The sequence below is a fragment of the Fringilla coelebs genome, assembly GCF_963513975.1.
Source record: "Fringilla coelebs genome assembly, chromosome: 4".
NCBI classification, from domain to species: Eukaryota; Metazoa; Chordata; class Aves; order Passeriformes; family Fringillidae; genus Fringilla; species Fringilla coelebs.
The window spans coordinates 11,007,496-11,030,599 of NC_140032.1; the positions used below are offsets into that span (position 1 = coordinate 11,007,496).

At 36.8% G+C, this 23,104-nt stretch overlaps 1 protein-coding gene across 1 annotated transcript in view; it reads right to left on the reverse strand.

Moving 5' to 3' along the window:
• The window catches only part of SH3TC1 (SH3 domain and tetratricopeptide repeats 1), a 28,243-nt gene extending 12,219 nt beyond the window's left edge, over positions 1–16,024 (reverse strand). The window contains exons 1-9 of the mRNA XM_084204256.1: positions 15,957–16,024; positions 10,605–10,850; positions 8,236–8,310; positions 5,973–6,100; positions 3,437–3,542; positions 3,091–3,234; positions 2,268–2,442; positions 1,880–1,953; positions 869–1,064 (exon numbers count right to left, since the gene is read on the reverse strand). Coding sequence (XP_084060382.1) covers positions 869–1,064; positions 1,880–1,953; positions 2,268–2,442; positions 3,091–3,234; positions 3,437–3,542; positions 5,973–6,100; positions 8,236–8,310; positions 10,605–10,806 — 1,100 coding nt within the window. The 5' untranslated portion in view covers positions 10,807–10,850; positions 15,957–16,024. The remainder of the gene's footprint in view (positions 1–868; positions 1,065–1,879; positions 1,954–2,267; positions 2,443–3,090; positions 3,235–3,436; positions 3,543–5,972; positions 6,101–8,235; positions 8,311–10,604; positions 10,851–15,956) is intronic.
• Between the last annotated feature and the right edge of the window lie 7,080 nt (positions 16,025–23,104).

Genomic DNA, 23,104 nt, shown 5'->3' on the forward strand with positions numbered 1-23,104 from the left:
CAAAATTAGTTTCAGTCAATGTATAAAATATGAATATAAACTGATAGTAACTATGCTTACAACTAACAGTATCTGCCATATCAGAGTAAGCTTTATGTCAGTGTCATTGGATAGCCTTTTATGAGAGTATTTACTAGAAGCACGAGTCTTGAAGGACTTTGTGGTATTGATTTTCTAATATAAACTTAAAGTTACATATGAAATGGACCTGCAAGCAGCATTTAAGAACTTCTTGTTTCAGCATGCAAACAGTTCAGGCATATTAATAAGAGCAGCCTATTTACATGGTGCCAATGCATGATGAAATACACCCTTTTTAGAGGTTTCAGTCTGCATTATTAGCAACTGTTTGCAAAGGTCCCATTAGAAGCAAGTTAAGGCGTACAACTGAGGGTACTGAAAAAAAAACAGAACTTGGGTGCTTTAACATAGACCTTGAGAGACCAGAAAGAGAATGTTCTGCAAGGGTAAAGCTGCTCAGATCTTGTGAGCCAAAGAATAGAAACTGAACCAATATAAGTCCAGCAACCTCTTTTCCCAGGAAGAAACTCAGCTACAAACTAATAATATTTTATAATATATAAGCAGATTGCATATTCCAATTCCTTTGCAGTTTTGACTGATACATGCTATGACAATTCACACTAAAACAACACAAAACAACAAAAAAATAAAACAAAACAAAACCCCCCCAAAAAAACCCAAAACACAATAAAAGAAAAAAACCTAAACAAAACAAAAAACCCACACCAACAAACAAACAAAAAAAAACCAAAACCACACCCTGAATTTAATGTTCAGCATTTCAAAACTGAGAATGGAAGACTAGGTTATTTTTGTTTATGAGAGATAAATGTGTATTACTCACTTATTTCTAGATAAGTCCAGTTTAACATGACCTGTCTTTACAAAACCTATTTGGCCAGTAAACACATGTCTTCCAAGAAACCATTCCATGCATTCAATGAAGTAGCCGAGGATCTCAATTTTGTCCCCTTCTTGGAAACTCAGCTCTTCTGACACAATACTTTCATAATTCATCATAGCTAGACAGGATCCCATTGCTGTGTAATAAGGAGATAAATAGTATTTGCAGATAAAGTCATTTAACAATAGAAATACACTTAATAGAACAGCAACTCAGCAGGATATATTTAACAAACGACGTTCCTGGAACCTATGAGTTGAATATCTGCTGTGACAAGATTTAAAGCATCCAAACTTCATTGGTTTGATAATCTGTAAATAGCAAAAAAATGCTAATTTCCTGTTAGAAAGCAAAACCTAAAATATTCTCACAATTCTACCAGATTTCATAATGGAGCAGCAAAAATAAATGTTTTAAGTCCTTACTTTCCGTCTTATAAAGGGCTCTGAACTTGGACCAGAGTAAAGCACTTGAACCAATTTTGAACCAAATGAAACAATCCCTATGGGATAAATAAGGGTATATACCAGTCAGTACAGTATTAAAACTGAAATTGTGGAAGAAAATAAGCCATATTTGCTCTCTAACCTCAAACCATCTGTATAAGTTTAATTTCTCTAGCAGAATGAGTAAAAACAGCACACATATCAAAGATCCACAATTACATTGGTGCATTTTCTTAGGCATCCTCAACTCAGTCACTCTGTACTACCTTCTGTAGTATTTAGGAGATAAAAGGGGAAAGACAAGACTTTAGCACTTGACTCTTGAGAGTTTAATCTTAGACAAATTTATAGTCTCACTAATTTTATGCAAACTAATTTTGGAAGCTGTTTCCCCACTCTAATACAATGGACAAAAAGTTATTGAACTTTTTAGAGTCTGTTCTAGCAAAAGCATAGAGTAAGTTTGGGGTTATTCTAATGTTGATGCTTGAATGAAGTTTCTTACCAACTTTTCTGATAGATTTAGATTCATTTTTATATGGAAAATCAACAGGATTAGAATACCCTTTAAGAAACCACCTGAAAGCAAGAAAAGAAATTGAAGTTAGTGTATAGAACACTTCACTAAAGGTTGAGACAATCATATTTAAAATACATATGAAAACTGATGTGTCCCTCCCACAATTAGCTTTCAATTTCAGCACTGCCCATACACTTGAGACACGTTTATGGTTTCATTAATATTAGTAGTATAAGTTCTGCTACTTCAGGAAAACAAACCAAACTGAGAAAGTTTTGCTATTTTTCCCTGCCCCAGAGAGAGGCATCTCTAAGAAGATGTGCATATGTGAATCAGATGTATATAGAATAGGTTGGTAGAGTCAGGTACCTACTGATGGAAAGGCTCCAATGGCTCCAGGGAAGAATTAGACCACATGGGCATGTCACTATCTACAGATCCACCTGTCACATCTTCAGTAAAAGCCCCAGTCTCGAAATAAGTTGTTTCATTGTCTGTAACCATCATCTTTCTTATCATATTATCAGGATATAAAACAAAAAAAGATCCTAAAATAAAAGCAGTTGAGCAGATGTCATTTTATGTAACATTTTAGTGTCATATAAGCCCTAAAACTGGCTTCAAGAGCATCAGTAATATTCATTTAGAAATTGAAAATCTGATCTTTGTCAAGAATTTTCTTGCTGATTGTCAGATATTCATACATTTCTATTTAGTGTGTCTTTCAGAAGGGGAAAAAAAGAAGCAGAGATGATGTCTTAATGAAGCACTGAGCCCTCTGCTTCAATTCTGCATATTCCTATTGCAGAAACAAAACATCCACCTATCCTGACATCCTGTCTCTGGCAGTACCAGCAGGTGATACTGTTTAGGAGAAACACTGGAAACTGTTTTTAATCCTTCTCCTGCACATCTCCACAATCTGCAATAATATTAAGCAAGTTGGAATGTACATCACTCCCTAATCCTTTTGGTATCCATTTATGCACCAGCTGCACATGAATTTCTTCAATCCCTTCATGATCTCACTGAACCTAATCTGTGTTTGCTCTTTCTTTTCTCTTTACAATGTGCATTTGGAAAGTGTAAATTTAAACTTCAACTCCATTAAGTATTTGAATAGGTCTTAATGTCTGATTTGAACATTTTAAACAAAGATGCTTCCCTGAACTTATCCTTCGCACATACAGTCTTACCTTCCTGTACTAGCAGACTTCTGTACATCAAATTTAATGATTTTTCATTTATACAGACTTCAATGCCTGTATCTTCCTCCTCTTGGGAATACAGCCAGAAAGACTGGTCTAGGAATAAATTCTCCATGCAATGATTTATAAAACCTAGAAAAAAGAAAATCCAATTTGTTTTGCCATTTTACAGTATTACACAAAAATACAAACTTTCAGAGAGTTAGAGACTACTCCATTATTACTTAATGCACAGTGTATAAATCACAAAATTGTGTTCAACAAATTCCCAACAATTGTGTGCAATTGAATACAAATTAATATACTGAACTACTGTATGGTGAAACAACTTTACCCAGTGAGTGGTAAGTTAGAAACTTCCAGATTTCTTCAAAAGTTTTAAATGTCACCACTATTAAATCTTGATCACTGTGAATAGACAGGAGTCTGGCAGAAAGCTCCTAAAAATCAAAACAAATACTCTAATTACAATTACACAGATTTAAGCACAATTTCTCGCTAGGTAACACTTAGGATTCAAAAATAAAAATCCAGAATTTTATCTGTAAGCGTTATCTGTTCTTAACACCTACAACGTATGGGGAGCCAAATTTTAATCTGACTCTTGCTTAGCAGTGGTACTGACAGTTTGTGAGGTTAATTTAAAGAGGAAATAAAGACCACACTGAGTGGGACTGAAGGTTTGTCTAGTTCAGAAATGTCTGTGTATAACCATATGCATAGTCAAATGTATCTGTACAGGCAAGTATATAGTAGTTCTTTCCAAGAATATCCTGCACACAGAGTGCTTTACAGCTTGGGAACTGCCTTTGCCAGACGTGTGGGCATTCATGTTAAATAGTGGAAAGGAGCTAATTTGGGGCTATTTTAACTTGAAATTTCTCACTTGATCACTGTAAATTTTTAGTTTCTACAACTTCCTGATGTAGATTACCCTCAGAGCTCTGTACACACCTAAAAATGCAGCTCCTTTGATGCAACTTTGAACCTGCTTCCCTGTATAGTCAGTTTTTATCCAGAAGAGATATTGAATAATTATTTCCAAGTTCACTCTTTTTTAGTTAAAACAAATATAATGAAGTATTATATTTCTTCTTTTAAAGATGCAGTAAGATATTTTTATCTTCATTTGTACTAGTTCACATTGCTAGAATAGCATTAAATTACACTTTTAACAAAGATAAGCAACGATCATTGTAAGTGGTGATGATGAATTTTAAGTTATTCCAGAAATGCTAAAAGGAACAACTACATAAACCTTCAAATAAGTAAAAGAAAAACACATTTTGATGGATTCTAGACAGAGAGGGGTAATATAGAGTCTGGTTGCACTCCAGTTTATAGTTTAAAAACAGGGCTCCCCAGTGATGCTGGCTATTGCCTTACAGGGAAATTCAAAAGTGTGTAATTTATGAGACAAGTATCTGAATCACTATCTCAGAGAATAAATCAAACTTAAAGCTAACAGGTATGATGCTACTGTACCCTTACTCCCAACATGTTAAAATTGAAATACACCTCGAAAAAATTGAAGGACTGATCAAGAAATTGATTCTAACTCAAAGCAGCAGGGAGGAAATTGTCCCTCAAACCTTTTCTAAAATCTGAGTAAGATGGAGCTGATTCACTGATTTTATGACTGTTACAGCACAGTTTTAAAAATATCTTAATTCTGTTTAACATCCATATTTTCAATTCACACAATCTGAACACATTAAAATATAAAAGTCCAACCTGGACTTCTTCATCAGGCATGTCTCATCACTGCTTTGATCTTCTATATGCACCTTTCTACACCAGATTACATATTAATAGAGCCTGAAATCTATTAATAAATTGCCAACACATGCCAAAGTATGTCAGCCTCAGGGGCTTCATGCACTGCTGAATATCAAAACAACATTCTAAGGAAACTTAACATTATCAGTCTTGTTTCCTTCAAAGCCCTTTGCAGTCTGTTTCTAACAAGGCCACAAATCTAGCCCATTTGTTTGCTCTTTTCCTTTGCCTCCCAATCCCATCTCCTTTCCTCCTTCTCCCTCTAAACACAATCCAGAGCAGAGAAGCAGAAATACAGACTGTTTGCACGGCCACAAGGTCAGCAGCCTGGTGGTGGGATAGTCACAACACATGAAAAGAAAATTCTGTAGAAACATGTGTCTGTATTAGTCAAAAAACATAACTAATTAAGATTTCAGTAATTTGGTTTGCTAGTGAAGGAGGCTGGAACCCATGGCACAGACAGAAAGACACACCAGAGGTTAAATGGTATAATTTTTTTTTTTTCCAAGAGGAAGGAGGAGACTAACCTTTATTGAAAGTAAACCTCACTGGTTGTGGAGGACAGGTTTCCCATATACAAAAAAAATCTGAGAGAGTAATTAAATTTGGCCAACAATTGTATGCTATTTAAAGTTATGGCCATTTAGCCCTAGGAAGTCCAATGCTTAGGCTATTCTCTTTCAGACTTCCTCTTTGGCTTAGCACTGAGCTTCCCAGGAAATTAGCATGCAAAGCTCCAGGTGTCTAGAAGCTGAAGTGATGAGTCAATACAAGGGCAAATTAAAATAAATCAAAGTCCCATTATTTCCCTTGATGTAAATGAAAGCAGAAAATTTTAAGAAACTAATTCAATTACTTATTAAGGTGGGGTTTTTTATTTATTTTATATCAATTTGGTGTTCCAGTCTTTTTCAATAATTCAATATTTCTAAAGCCCCTAAATGTTTCTGGGCCACAGGAAACTGGTTACTCAAATTCAAACACCCAGCATGTAGATGGAAATAGGACCCAAATACCTTGCAGACTATTTCAGTAGCACAGGAGGTATTAGCTGAATACATAAAACAATTTCCAAGCAATTGACTTACACTGAAGACAGCCATCACCTCCTTGCTGTCATTTTCCAGAAGACGGAGCTGCCCTCTGAGCTGTCTTTGGAGCCTGGGATCAGGACATCCACTCTTTCTTTTTACCATTGTTAACTTCAAGGAGATATCTGGAGGAGGATAACCATTTTCAGTACTACAAGCTTTGTGAATCAGCTTTGGACAACCAGAAAAAACCTCACAATCTTAGAATACACATTAAGATATATTTTTTCAGCTTCAGAGACAGGCACACAGTACCCTGATCTACTGCATGTTCTTTTACATTTTTGTTATCCTGTACACATAGGAGCCTAGCATGAAACAATTCAGAGAGACAACTGATATGTATGGATGGATAAAAAAAAAATAAAGCAAGTAGATTGGTAATTTGTCAATTTAGACAGCTCTGGGCATTGGGAACATGCTCAGATTTCCAAATATTCCATGCATATCAGAAATCAAAGCAAACAGATACTGCCACCACAAAAAAAAACCTTCAACAACAAAGTTCTGCATGTTACAACCCTTCATGCTAATCTTAAATTCATAGCTATCTGGTATGTCACCCCTCTGCTTCAGAAGACTTCCATAAATCAAATATTGTAAAAGCTGTTTCTCAACTAAGCAGGTTGAACAGTACCAACCAAGTTAAATGGTCCAACTGAAAGCTCACTTAGATGATTTTCCCAGCACATCTGAAGCAGCTAGATACCATTCCCAAGCTCTTGGCATCTGTTTATGAGAAGTTTTTACCACAGCTAAGGGTACAGCTCCAGCCAGCTTCTCTCACATAAAGAGGATCTTTGATAAAGCTGCTTTTATTCCACATTAATTTGTTAATTTAGCTCAATAATAGTAAATCATAAATTTTCAGACACCCAGATGGGCACATATAAGCCAATAATACCCAGTCAGGAAGAATTCCAATTGCAAAGTATGTAAATAGGTCACACTTCCAGCAGTATGGAACTGTTGTGCATACTAAAATATTCCACCTCCTCTGAGTTTCACTTTTTAATCTGGTAAAATAAATGGTTTTCACATTCTAGTCTAATATGCTGTATCTTGATCTGTTTTCAGAGGGCTTCCTATGCATGTCTCCAGGATTTTTACCATGACTTGCATAAATTACTCATTACATTAGGGTCAAGAAGGGTGGGTCAGAAATATAAACCTGTGTTACTGAATTACAAGGCTTCTCCCTTTAAGCTGTGGTCATATAGTCAATTTTTAGTGGAAGGAACACAAAATAGAGTCCCTGAATTTTGTTCAGATCAATGCTAGAGTAGAATTACTGACCTTTTCATTTTACCTGAAAACATAAAAACATAAAACATACTGGCACAAGAGAAGACTGACTTAAAAATGTATACATACATTTTACTTAATCAAATTGTTTCTGAGGTAGAATATATATATATAAGTAATAGTAGACACAATCTTACTTTCTATAAAAGTTAATGTTAATGAAATAATTATTACATTGAATTAAAACAGAAATACAGCTAGTTCTGTCAAAAATCCCCTATAACAATGCCTTATAGAGATGAAATATGGTCTACAACCCTATTATAATCTCCTGTCTACTTCTGTGAGTCCTGACTCCAGTTACAAAGAACCCAAATTCTGTACACAGCAAGACAAGCAGGTACATAAAGCATAAATAATTTGAGTAGAAATAACCAGATGCCTGGGGAAGACTGCCTGCCACTGATGTGATTTGTCAGGTCAAGCCAGAGAGCAGGGAGCAGCTCAGTGCTGGTTCTGATGGCACAAATGTGCCAAGACCCTCAATTCACAGTGCCTGCCATGAGCTCTCCTGAGCTGAAGCCTACTGAACCCACTTACTGAAGAACTGCATTCAATTGACACTTCACAGAAAATACAGCATTACAAACAATAAAAATAGATACTGGGAAAGGCCACAAACTTTGAATCTTTCAAATGTCTTATCTTTTAAAGGCATATGTAAAATAAGCTATGAACTTTTTCTTTGCTTATCTTTATTTTTTTTGTAACCAGTATAATATAGTACATAAATTATTTCCGGTTTTTATATCAATTGCTTCCTCTTTTTGTAAGAAATGCTCAACAAATCTTATGTATAAGTTGGTCACTTCACAGTTGCCATGAAATACTTTGTAAAACTTACAGGAGTGATGACTGCAAATGTTGATATAGTTAAGTTGTCTCAAAAATAAAAAGTAAACTGCGAGAAAATCATCATAATATAGGATAAAGGATGGAAGAAAAAATGCCTTACCAGTTGGAAAATTCTCTGCCTGACTGGAAAGAGTCCTTGAACTGACATTCATGCATTTTCCACTTGGAGAACACTCTATTATGATAAATGAAAGGAATGGTTATGTGCCTTTTCTAAGTCATATAAAATACCCTGAAAAAAAACCCAACAAAATACCCCGTGCTTTCAAAGCATTTGAGGCATCAGATAATTTCTAAGACAGAATAACTATTTTCTCCCCTTCCTGCTATATAATTCCCAAACTCTGCAAAAAGTATCTGCAGAATAATTCTTTCCTCCTGGGCTGGAGGGGGAAGTTAAATCTTTATTGCATCATTTTGATGTGAAATTTCAAGATGAGGAATTGGTGGAAAGAAAGAGTCTCAGGAAACAGAATTCTCACTTGGGAGAGAGCAAGGGTCAGACCTGATTTTCTCTTCCCTTGCACCTACATTAAAAATGGCTCCCACTGATTCTTCAGTGGTTCAAATTGCTGTGCCTTGTACCAATTAATACATGGAGAAAAATAACTCTTCTTCTGTTATATGTGTGCTTAATACTTGTGAGAGGGTACTGTAAACTCAAGTGATTTGATGTTTCAGGAAAATATCACAAATAGGCTATGTTTTGCTTTAATAGTAATCTGCTTTTTTTCTTTTAACTCTGCTTTGGAGAATGATGTATTTTTATGCTAATAAAACAACCATTTCCATTCTCTCAAGTTCCTGGGCAAGGGAGTGAAGACAAGGCTTCATATTTCTAAGAATAAAAGAGAAATAGATCTTTGATTTTTTCTAGAAAATTTCTGAGGCAATTTTCATGTATCCCAAGACACTATCCTATGAAGTTCTGCTTTTAAAATAAACCCTGTAATATAGCAGGGCATGGTAATTTCCAAGTCTTTTGCATCTTCCCTCAAGTGCATCTATGAATGTTACATGAATAAAGTCATGCAAATAAATAAGGATACATAAAAAAGAGTTTTCCCACCTCACAAAGAAAGGAAGCACTAAAAAACATTGTCTTTAAGGCCTATTACTAGCAGATACTCAAACCAGAAATTGAAATCCCCAAACACTTCAGTTTTGTAGGGTCTTGGCTGAGTGTTTGACAAACTTTGGGGTTGGTGTTTTATTTATTTTCTTAATATAGACTATATGATGTTTGTTTTTAACTAGAAATTTGATAGTAAGCTCACCACAGTGCAGGCTGACCGTGTTTAGGAAACATTCTAAATTTAAGTCCCCTAGAGCTTCTGGGACCAGACTTACCTGCAGTTCTGCTTTTTCTGGTTTTAGTCATAATTACAAACAGAAGGTGTCAAACTTTGGCAACATGTTGTTATTTTATAATCATTTAATAGCTGACAAGAACAATAAATTAGCATATGTTTTTGATACGTGAACTATTAACACTATTATTTTGATATTAAAAACTATAATTTTCCTTTAGAGGCAGTTATCAAGACATTAACATCCATTTCTGTGACTTTTAGGAAAAGGCAAAGGCTATCAGCAAGCATTTGAATTACTCATCAGTTTAATTTAAAATAGTTTGCTGTTAAGTTTGAGTGAAAGGGTAAGAGTTATTCAACCTGTATTTATAGTATGTTTAAACTTTTTCAAGTACTATAATTAGGTTCAAAAACTTAATATTACCTCCTACTTGGTGGAATGTCTTGCGTACTTCCTGGAAAGCTAAGGAGCAACTTTATACTGCCCTGGGATGCTTGTACCTGGTCTTTGATGTCAGAAGTTGTGCACAGAAAGATATTGTGCAAGACACAGGACATATACTTTTAAATTAAACATAGTTTTGTCCATGATTTTTGGAATTATTTTCATATTAAGAACTCTTGTAAACTCTTGTAAACCAAGAGCCTGGCCATTACCACCTACCTATGTCCCTCCACTCCTCTACCCAAAAGGTCCTTCTGACTTGCATGGTTTTAGCCCACAAAATTGATTTTCGTTTTCACAAAGGCAGTACTACACCTCAGATGAAAAATGAACTTTAAAAAATTATTAAAATAGAAACTTGGCTTCTGAATCTTACAGATATAACAAAAAGTGCTAGAAAAAGAACTTATATTTCAGTACCCTGGCTCTTGGGTTCTGATAATTTTCATCTCCTCTTATCTTACTAAAAGATCATCCCTTTGCCTGCCCCAAGTGAATTTCAGTGCAGGTTGTTCAATAATCCAATCTATGCAGTGTTTCTATGGAGGAAACATAGCTGCTTTTTGGATTCCAAAAGAAGCCCATCTGGGTTCTGTGATTCTGTGAAAAACACAGGAGAGTTCTCAGCTTGTGCCCCATTTAAAAAACACAGTAATTCAAGCACAAGAAGCCAGGAGCAGAGGCACCAGGGTGTATTGTTTGAGGTCTTACCCATTTGTTCTTGCAACGTGTCCATCCCATCTCCCTCCCTGAGGGTGCTGATGGCAGCGTTGCTCTCCACATGTTTGCAGTCACACCTGTATTTTTCCTGCTCTATTTCTTCCCTCTCCAAGTTCCTGTCTTGCTCTCCCTCCATAGCAGGGACAATGGTGTTAGTGCTGAGCATAGATGTGCCACCTGCCAAACTCTCCATAATTTGAAGTTCCTCACAGTGACACAATTAACATTATCAACAACCTGAAAGGAAAAAAAAAAAAAAAATTTTTTTTTAAAAAGCATCAGAAAAGATGAGCATATTCAAGAGCTGTGCCTCTCCTGCAGGAGTTATTTTTAATTGTAATATGGATTAAAGAATTTTGCTATAGGCTTTTTTCAGAGGAACTATTGTGTAACACCCAAATTTATCCCAGAAAAAGCTCCTGCAATGAGGTGGCATCACTGCTTTAGGAACAAAGCAACAGACTTGGCTAACAGCAACAATCCAAGGCCTGAAGTGAAATGTACTTGTGCCCACTGCTAATTATTTGTTCTTGGCCAGCCATAAAGCAGAGCCTCCCAGGGATAACATCATTCACATCGACAGAGGAATTGCAGGGGAAAAACATCATTTTCTAAAGGTGACAAGAATGGAACAAGTACTGCATGCTGGATTCAAACAACAAAGAAGGTTTATATAAATTCAGCTAAAGAATGAATCCTCCACAGGAACCCACTGGGCAGGAAGACAGGCATCCAAAGAGCCAAGTATTTGCAGCAAACAGAAAAATGAAGCCCTGCTGAAGCTAGAGGCTGAATCTGGTAGCAAGACTCCATTTGGCATGATCAGGAAGAAGAAATAGAAATGGAAGTAGAGCACAAGTGGCTGCAAGCTTCAGTGCTCCCTGCAGTCAGTGAGGTGAGGCATCCTGCAGTCCCATTTCTTGGGCACAAGCTACTTCAGGGTCAGGAAGATGCAGCCAGACCACCAGCCAAAGCATCTGCAAAGGATGTGACTCACGTGGCCAGAACATGCCCACTGATATTTACACCCTTTTCCTCAGTGGGCTTTCACATGTGTCTAAGTGATTTCATAAAGGCACAGGATAAATTTTGCTTTAGTCCTGTCATTTGCATTAAATCTGAATTCCTCTGTGTTTACTCCAGCCATACTCATTAACGAGCTACATTCATGATGAGTGTCCAAGGTTTCAATCTTTGGGAAATGTCATCATTTCTGTTTTCCAGCAGAAATGATTTAAATCTGAAGCTGCAGATGAAAGATACACTTCTGCTCTGCTAAAGTCTCAGACTAGTGCCTGGTCACCTAGGATCCACTTATGACCTGCCTTCAGTCTGGTCAAGAAATGTCTCACTTCTCCATTTACCATGCAATGGGGTGTCCCAAAGCACATGGTTCTGGTTTTTTTTCTTCACAACCCTGCCTTCCTACACTTCTTGCCCTCCAAGTTGCACATGAGGGATCCCTAACCCTGAGCAAACCAAGTACCAACATGAGCAGCACAACAGCTGCCAGCAGCCTGTCAGGGTAAGCAGGTACACAGGACAAGGCAGGATCTGTATGCACAACTTTCCTACTCTTTTACAGTCATTGAAACCTTTGCCCCAGATGAGCACTTCTTGAAAAAACAGTGAACTATTTATAGACCTAGGCAAGTTATGCAATTATAGAAAATTAATGAGGTATAGTTACAGGTTGTATGACCAGCTCAGAGAATTAAATCATAACCAGATCTACCACAAGTTAATGAAGTATGAAGAAATCTAGGCTGGATTTTGCTTTAATGTTTTCATTGTCCTATTTTACCATTTTTTCAAAGTGCCTATCAGAGTGCTGAGGCTGACTTTCAAAAGATTCTTCTGGTGCTGCATCACAGTTCTGTATACAAAGCTATGTGTAAAATTCATATATGCACCTACAAAACACAGGTGGAACTCAAACACAAGTAATTTTTATCCCTTCTCTTACAAAAGAGCATTTTAACTAACCTATTTGGTTGACCCTAAAACAGTGCCTATCAGATTTTAAATTATTAAAACACAGGCCTGCTAAAGGCCAAACTCACTTTGCCAGAGTTCTGTTTTCCCATTTATATAGCTGATCTTTTCCTGGAAGTAATGACACTAGCTAACACCATTCTTTTCATTACTGTACCAAGATTATATGTAATGCATCCCAATTTTCACACTTAAAAATTAAATACTTTTGTGCATATAATTTGTAAATAATACTATGTCCTGTTGATGAAGATGTAAATATTTTGGTATTGATGATAATTTGGTTCCAAAGGAGGTTGTTTAAATTACATTGTTCTGTGAATCCAAAGACAGTTGTTATTTTTAGATCAGGATTACCCTTAATCCCAGAAATGAAATTCAGTGTTCAGATTATTCATTTTTTCCATAAACTCCTATCCACAAGCAAAAATATCCTGCACAAAATTTAGGAAGAAAACATACTGTGACTCCAATTCAGTTGAATTGGAGAAGAGATACTGATACAATTTTTCATCTCTTCTGCATCAGCTTCTGTCAGTAAGAGTAACATATATGCAGGTCTGTGAATGAACTTAGAAAGCTTGGTGCTATAAGAGCAAGAAGGACATCTGAACAAATCAAAATGGATACAATCTGTTTAAGAGGATTCAGTCATAGAGCCTAAGCCAAGGGAAAAAAATCAGAATGAGTGAAAGAAAAGCAAAACAGGTATGTCCATATGTATATTTCTCTGGTTTCTTCCAAGATCCACAGAAGAAAAACTCAAACCTTGAACATTTTTAGCAGTCATGTTCTCCTCTACAGATGTTTTTTCATTTTTACTGTTTGCCTTACCACCAAATGTCAACCCATGTGGCTTTGTGTAAGTACTGAGAACAAAATAGTAAACTTTCCCGTAGCCGGGCCCCTTGTGTACCTAGGCCCTCTTGAATGTTTATCTGGCATCTAAATGTATCCTAACTGACACAAATTTGGTCCCAAGTGACAAAGATTTCATAGAAATTTACATTAAATCCCTCTACTTTTATTATTTGCCTTTAACTATCATGTAAGTACCTCAAGACACATAAGCAAAGCTACAGTATAATTATCCTATTTATTATGCTGATGCTTTCTCAGTTATTAAATTGTTCCACCGCAAATTAAAGTGGATTTAATGGCACAGAACCAGAGAAAAACATTCATCTAATATAAAACAGCTTCAGAGAATACTAAACCTCAGTGCTTGAGTCACTCTCATTATTAGAGATTTCTTCATAAACCTGTAATGCTAGTAAGTATAATGGTAAATTAGCAACTAACCATTTGTTGATAGCAACAAATACAAGATTAAGATCTTCAAGAGTAAAGATCTAGCACTCACCATATAAAGTTTATCATCTTTAACTAGTTCTTACAATCTACATTTATGTGCAGGCTAAGCATTTTATTGATAATTTAGGTAAAACAATTTTTCTTATGCTCTCTGAGGCTTGACCAAAAAATTCATATTTGGTGCAGGATCTTGGCCATAAGACTAACTGATCTTCCTTTTCTTCTGAACCCAGAGCCAACCTCTACTCAAAATAAAAGCCATGCAGCCAAGATGTGGCTCTCCCCACTGCTCAGGGGGAGGCTCAGTTTCCGAGGCAGCAGAGGGAGGAGCAGCAGATGCTGGACAGCTCAACACCTTGGGTGCTCTGGTGTCCCCCCTGCCCATGGCCCAGGGTCCCTGGACGCTGGAAATGTGTCCAAGGGCTCTGTGTGCTGCCTCTGTCCAGGCTTGTGAGGCTCAGAAGGACACTCCACCTTCCCTGTCCCTTCTCAGGGCACAGCAGGCAGGAAAGGACAGTACCCAACAGCTGTTGGACATAGGGGGAAATGAGACACTTTTTCCTCCTTTATCATGCCTTTCTGTGTGTTGTTGCTTCCTTTTTGCTGAGTGTTTTCGAAGTCCAGCTAATCAGAAGAAAAACATATAGCTTGAGATTTTCCATGCAGGCTGAGGGTTGTTTTTCTCCCCTGCCTTTTTTTATTATTTTAAGATGCATTGTGGATGGCAGGAACATCAATCCATTCCCATTTAAAGGATGTTGAAGGAGAAAGCCAATAACATTCACTGAACCAGAATCTCTCTCTCCCTCTAAAGATATATTTCTGAGACTAGGACTTGGTATACAAAAATGGGCTTTATTCAAACTAGCTGCCTAAAACCTGTATGCAATACAATATTTTTTTCATTCATCATCTTCCCTCTAGGAGCCTCAGGAAAATGTACTAACGACTTACTAATGACCTGCCTTGCAACTGTCCTGCCCTAAGTTAATCTGGGTCATTTTCCCAAACTGACACTAAAGTGATTTTATTCCTTCCTTCCAGTTCCAATTAACATTTCACATCTTCTGTATTAGGCTACAAACATCTTAAAGCCAAGATCATTACAAACTTTTCCCTTAGAGAGTAAATCACAGATTTAATCTCTATGAAATTCAGTCACAGGCATGAATGTAAGAAAAAAAAAAAATCCACATTAGGTTCTGTATAGGCAGCAATTTTTTTGTATTCTACATAAAGGTAAGCAGATCTATAATCAGGGTAAACAAACTTAGGAATCTGAGTGCTTTCCAAAAATGGAAGATTGACTCCTTTATCACAGAAGTAACTTGAGTTTAGTTAGCAATTCTCAGTAAACAATGTTGCAATAGGTATCATTGTTCCCAGCTGGTCTACAAACAAGCCCTAGCAAGCTTCAGAGATCCAATAGATGCCTTTAAAAGCTTTAGTCCTCTCTATGATTAATTTTCTTTATATCTCAGAAGCACTGAAATATATTTTCCATCCTCAACACAGCTCTAAAAGCACCAAAATTTCCAAGTTTAGATACGGAAAACTGGAGAATAAAATCCACAATCCCATAACTGCTTAAAAATAAGCATAAACTCTAGAGATTTTTTAAAATAAAAATCACATCACTGTTAGAAAACTATAAAAGGCATCTGTGAATCTCAGTACTTCATTCTGAGTGCTAGATGTGACAGAACTTGGCCTGTGGCAGATAATTCAGAGGAATAAAGTAGGAGCTGTTGCTACTGAATTGCAGCTCAGCTGACACCACACTACCTAGAAGAGGGAAACAGAGCAGCACAGAAAATCCCAGCAGGTTCTCATAACTGTGACAGATCACATTTACACATATTTTCCAGTGATTTCATTATGGGCACACCAAAGAACAGAACACTACTGAAATTACCCATTGAACTGGCTGCAATTCCAACACATTGACAATAACACAGTCAGATACCAAACCACACGTACCTAAAGCAGAGCAAAAGAGGGAGATGCAGACACAGAGCCCAGCGCTTCCCCTACCTTTTCCAGGTCTGATCCACTGTAACATGCTGGTAAAGAGCAGGCAGATCCCTGCCTTCCTCAGCTCTGCTCAAAACTGACTCCAGCACAGCTCTTCCTGTTTGACCTTCTTATCTTTCCTGTTGATTGCACAGCCTGGCTTGGATGTGGCCAGTACAAAAAGTTGTCTATTAACCAATACTGTTAATTCCAAAACTTTTTTTTTCTTTTTTTAAAGAAAGAAACATTCCTGAGAATAGAGTTGAGCTACTAAAGTTCATTATGCAAAGCAGAAATGTATCCAGTGTGCTGGAAGGTTCATCCACACACTCCAGCTTTTCAAACCAATAATTCATTGTGGCATTTTGCATTGGTGGCTAAAATCTCCAAGGGACACATCCAGGCCATTGTGTTAAAAAAAAGCATTGTTCAGAAAAAAGTTACAAATAGCCCTTCAGATAAAGTAGTGGACTTTGTCACCCTTTTGCTTTTGACTGCAAAATTAGATTTCTTGCTATCATTACAGCTGCAAAAAACACTGATGAAAATTTTTTGACAAAAAATTTACACCAATACGCTCAGGCTTAAATGCAGAAGTCTATTATTTAGCAGATCTATGATGCACTATGCAGCATTAAATATCAGCATGGGGAGTTGAGCAAGACTGTTGTGGAATGCCCACAGAGTTTATCATCTTCTGTGTAACAAGACTGATCCATGTGCCTTATCCTAAAGGACCCACAAAAGCAGTGGGCTCAAGGGGATGGGCTGACCCCACTGCTCTGCTGCCATCCCACAGCTCTTACAGCAGGAGTACCCAAACCAGACCCTTCAGATGCCTTTGAGACCTTAGTTATGACTCCTGCCAGCCCATCTCAAGGAACATGCTCTTGAGGGTTGCTTTAAAACATTACAAATCAGGTATTAATTATAAATCATGCTCTCATTTACCTTACTTCATCCCACATAAACAGGAATTAGAAATGCTACTTCACACTGATAGGGCAGTCTGTTCCTGCAGTGTGCTTGGGAACTCTCCATCTTCCCAGAAATTATGCATTTGGAAGGTACTCAAGTGACTGTGTAAATCACAGCCAACCAATCATCCCAGAGGGAATTAATTTGATATTGCACTATAATGCAGTACATAAAGCATACCACTTCAGGAGTAATTAATTTATGTAGTAACTATGCCAACAGCATGAAATACCACATTTGTCACCACTTTACTGATTTATTTTCTATGAGTTTCATAAATGTCTAAGTCTTTTAATCAAATTTATTTTATATGTATATTTAAAGATAATATTTGGTTACATTTTATTACATTAGTTCTTCACTGGTATTCCTCTTTTTTTATATGACTCAAAGCAGTTTTGAAAAAAACCTTCAAAGAGTCATCTAAGCCTATATTTTTCCCAATGGATAATAATCTTTCAGTCCCTATTTCTGAATCCCAGTCATTGGAGAATCTACTACTGATTAGTATGTCCCTAAAATCTTAAAAGATACAACTAACTTTTATTTTAGAGTACAGAAATTAGGAGAGATGCAACTCACTTCAAGAAACAGATAACAAAATAGCACCAACTGAACTCCAGGCTCCTCAGCTCCCTTTTCCATACTATCATAAAATAGTTTAGGCTAGAAGGGACCTTTAAAAGTTGTCTTATCCAACACCTCCCTGCAATCTTCAACTAGATCAGAAATCTTCAGCTTCCTCTGTGATTTTATTCTGAAGTCATGCTCCATGGTATCTCATCACACCACAGCCAGTACTTCAATTCTTGGTGGTGTATATGGACATGTAGTTTACATGGAAACAAGAAAAACAGTTTTCAGTTTTAAGGGAATGACATCAAAATTTGGCCCTGGACTACCTGTTGTCTTGTTGGGACAATACTAATTTGCATTACAGAACTCTAGGTGAATAACCTTATTGGACAGCTGCTCTCATGAAATAACTCCAGAGACCAACATATTGCAGCAAACAGGAAAAAAACAGAGGTAGCACAGATTGGTTTCCACATTAGTAATCACATCCCTTATACTACATTCTAATTACTATGAATTGTGCTACCTGTTTCAGGTTTCCTTTTGCTAAAAATAGTCTTCAAAATTGCTTCTTCTAGTCAATTCTTTGACTAATAAAATTACATGAAGACTTGATCATCCTGTATATGTTGGGTTGTCCCTGATCTCGTCAAAATTATTAAAAGAAGCTGACAGGAGGCTGGGGAGGACATTGGGTGTTTCTACAAAACACTTCCTCTAATTGTCTCTCTCAGGCATTGCTTTTCATCATCCTGTTTGTCTGCCCTTCTGCAGCTGCATGTTTTTCTGACCATGTTTTCACTTCAGCAGCTTGTTTTAGGGAAAACAACACATTTTAATTTTAAGGCTGACTTATACATTCCAGTATAACTATTATTCCATCACAGTTGGGGAAATACCTATGAAGGAACAGTCCACTGCCAAAGTAACTCTAACTTCTAAACAAGTAACTCTAAGTTATAAAAATATTGAGGCATAACTTATTTGATTACTTACTGATAAGTGACAGAAATACCAGTTTTAGGTGAGAAGGGATATTTCCAAAGATTTTACTAAATTCCTGTCTGATTTCTTTCATCTCAAGTCCAATAAAAGGTAATAAGTATATTGTCCCTTGCTGGAGCCCATCATAAAAAAATCCTCTTTGTTCCATGTTTTGTTGACAGTGGCATTCTCCACTAGTCACATCTAGCTTGGCAAATTTGAAATCACACAAGATACTGACTGCTGTCTTGGCTAAATTAGTCTCTGCTGGTTCCTCTTTCAACAAGTAATTGAGGTACACCCACTTAAAAGAAATGTAGTATTATACAATCTGTATTGCAACGTTCAAAAAGAAATATCAATTGAGGCCCTAGGTGTAAAAAACATTCAGCTTGAAGTACTAAGTCACAGTGGTAATATTTTAGCAAATTTACCCAATTATATTAATTCTAGCCAGATTATCAGCATGCATGGATATTAGTTGTGTTATGTGCATGCTATGATTACACACAATTTCCACAGAAATAGGTTTGGCCATATGTTTCCTTTTGATTAGCATGTTATCTCTCCACAGCGACTGCATATAGAACTAGCTAAAGTGCTTTCTCCTGATCTTCTGTCATCTTTGCATCTGCCTGCTTGAAAACCAGATAGCTTTACTTCCCCCAGGTCTTGAAAAAAACACCATCCCAGCTCCATAGACAGGGTCAGAAAGGAAAAATAAAAAACATGAACAGAAAAATACACTGTCACCCATCTGTACGGAAATGCTGTCGCCTTCTAGTCTGCAGGAAAATGCTGAGTCAAATCATCCAGCTGTGACACCACTTCCAATCCACTTCCACAGCTCCTGAGCTATTGACACACCACCCAATAATGGATAAGTTTGCTTACAATTACCATGCTAATGGTAAAAATATTAAAGTTATATTAAATTAATATTCTATAACATTAAATTAATATTATATTAAATAAAATATTTATCTTATTTAATATAATATGCCATTAAATGAATATTACATAATATTAAATGAAATAATTAAAATACTTCAAATAGATGTTACTCAGCTTGTTATTCTCGAGCACAAGAAGGACCACAGTACACACCTGACAGAGCTTCCTCCCAGGTTCAGCATCTGCCAGGTGCCACTGCTACTCTCTTGAAAACACTTTTATCTGCAGACCAAAAAGCCAACATAGTCCTAACCAAGGAAGCCCATATTCAAATCTCAGCAGGCAGAAGGGGATGCAGTCATGACTGGATTCACAATTGCATCTCAGCCACGGCATGGATCATAGGCCTTCCACAGCAGAGGTGGAGAAAACTTCTAGAAGAGTCTCATCAGGACAGAATAAAAATTGTAATTATCACTTACCACTTAGAATCACTAATCCTTAGATTAATAATTTCACTTCTGTACTTTGTGGCTGGGCAGGACTTATTTTCTGCCCCATAGGAATAGCAGCCTCCCCAAATCAAGCACAAACTTCGGAGTCCCATGCAGCACAGAAAGCACATTACAGCTCAATCACCTCAAACCAAGCACACTGAGTTTATATTCACAGGCTTCAGCATAGGAAATGAGCTTTTCCTATTTTGCTTTCATATTGCAAGTGGAATTAAATTCCTCTTATCTACTGGAATTAACAAACCACTTGCCAAATAGAGCCTCTAAAACATCCAAGTACAAAGAAATTAGGAAATATATGTTGATGGGAAGCAATAATTCTGTTCATCTAAAAACTTCTAATTATTAAAAGGAGGGCAAAAAAAAAAAAAAAAAAAAAAATCAGTATTCCAGGCACCTTACACTTAAACTCCTACAGAATGTCCTTTTTTTAAAAACATTTTTTTTCTCCTTGACAGGCTAAATCCTCACCTTTTGCAGCATTACACGGGAATTAAAGAAAAAAACAGGTACTTCCTTTTATAATTAGGTGAAGTGATTTTTTAATTAAAGGTTAACTATTTTCAGCTGCTTGAAGTTTGCAGGTAGTTTCCTTCTTCTTAAGGAAGGAAACCTTATATGTAGCCAGGAAATAATTATATATCACAATCATACACTGAGTAGAGATTATTTGTTATGCTGTTCAAATAGATTTGGTATCTCTTTTCCTTCAGAGGGCTCTTTTCACAGGGTCACATATCCATCAAGGTTGGAAGAGCCCTTCAAGAGCATCTAGTCCCACATTAAGCATTTAGAAAAAGGCACCACTTAAGGCTTTTTCCTGGAATAAGATTTCTTGCTGAGGTTGTCACAGCTTTTCTGCTGTCCTTTAAAGCAGAGAAAACTATGTCAGTATATCTAAAAGTGTTTATTCTGAGGAGTGGAGTAGAAAGCCACAGCTCCTTGATCTTAAAAAAGAAGGGGGAGGAGCAGCAGCAATGAATATTTAGTTCTGCTTCAATCCCTTCCTAGGATTTGCATAAATGTGTACTATTTGAAATGTATTTTCATATTTCCATGTACATATTCAACTCTTTTCTTTGCTAGCATGCCAGAGCACTTCTGGGATGGATAAAAAGACTTTCAAGAAAGAAGCACTTACAATCCTTAACCATACACTGAAACACTTAATTTGCAGAACTGAAATTTTACCCATCTGTTTGGTGATTCTGCTTAGTGCTAAAAAGTGCAGGGCCATGGAAATTTATTTATAGGAGTTTGAATATATGTGGAATACAGATATCTCCTGAGCTAGTTTTGGCATTGAGAAAGTAAATTTTTATTTCCTTAGGCATTCAAAAATTGGAGAAACGTTGTTTTGATACAGATTCAATAGAAATGAAATCTTGCTTTTGGTTCTCCTAATGCTCTGTGGAAGAACATGCCTGAAGGAATATCTGGAAGACTAAAACCAACAGATAGCCATCAGGATAGAAACAATCACAGAATTTCAATTTATCATCCTATAAGCTCTGTTCCACTCACTAAGTGCTACTTGGGTTGCTGTCAGTAGTTTTCCCTTTGACCAAGGCAGCCCAAAAATACTGACTTCCTACAGTTTGGGGTTACCATTTCCAGCCACCAAAATGTCTACAGTAGAGAAAATCCTATTTTGATACTTTTGACTTCAACAAGTAACTATAAAAGTCTGTCTTCACATAAAACTAACAAAATAATTGGAAGTTTTCCAAATTACTGCTGCCCTCTAGTTGAGACCCGAAGAAGGATTTACGTGTCCAAATTTTGCAGCTTTATCTGTAGATCTAAGTTATAATTTTTAGTAACAGCTTTCCTCTCACATTTATCTTTTTAGACCATTTGGCCACAGGTATCAGAACTAAGTATATTAAAACGTGTTTATAAACATAACAAGCCCAATATTTTCTGTTTAAGTAAGAAGAATAAAATCTTTAAAAAGTACATTGCAACCCTCAGTCTTGAGAAATATGAGGGAAGATTTCTATTTATCAGGGAAAATCTGAGACAGTGGAACTTCTGTCAACACAGATCTGAAAATCATGAAAACTCTAGATGCTTCCTGCCTGGAATTTGGCCTTGGAACCATCTTGCAATTCCATTTTTTGACTTTTAAATAAATCAACTGTACTTGCAATGGTCACCAAAGACAATAATGGTGTTCAGGTTGAATGTGTGGGGAGATGGTATAAAAAGATTCCTGAGTTTAAGGCTATTCAGCTAAACACAAAATTTTTAATAAGCATGAACATATTTTGGACTCACTCCATTAAATGCACAGCATGTTTAATGCACATTAATTACATTCAGTGGCATTTTTTCCACTTTTTCCCATGTTTGAAAAAAAAAATTATGTTTCCATTCCTTCTTTTTTCCTAGTTGCCATCTGTGCATAGGCTATCCACGGTCTCCACGTAATCTTTGAGTTCTCATTTAGGGAGGCTTGGTCCGGGCCATTTCACACAGAGTGAGACCTTCCCCTAGGGAAGCCTGGAAAGCAACAATGATAGTCCAGGATGGCTTTGTTGCAGCTGAGGACACAGAGAGAAGTATCAGGCACAGCTGCATTTTTCTAGGGCCTGGTGTCTCAGGAATGTTCATCCAGAGGGGGCTGAAAGTCCCTGCAAGCTGTCACACATCTTCCCAGGCAAAGCCTCACTTACAGACAGCGCTACACGAGAATTTTATCACCTCAGAAGAGTTTAAATTCTGCTGGCATGAGGCTGTGTTGTGTGGTTTGTTTTTTTTTTTACATAAGAGCAGTGTTAGCTATGCAGTGTAGGATATGGAATGGGAAATCAGCACACATCAGCCTAGGCTGAAAAACAGAGTAAAATTGACTCAGGGCCATGAATTGTAATATCATCTACTCCAAGGGAGAAGCTGAAGCTTCACATAAAGAGTGGTTTCCAAGGAGTCACATTTGCAAGGGATCACAATATACTTAATAAGTGTTAACCTCTCTGCAACAAAAGGGCCCTCATTATCCTTCTTGTTTACTACAGAAAGTACAACATTATTTACATGTTTACTGATGTAAGTATTGACATCAGTGGATACACACACTGTGTGACATGGAACTGAAATCCTTGCAAGCTTCACCTGCCATTCCCAAACTAAAATTAAATTTTGGCAGTGTTTTTTGCAAGTGCAGTGACTTTTATATTATTCATGCTTTGTTTTGGCTCCTCCCCAAACCCTTTGCAT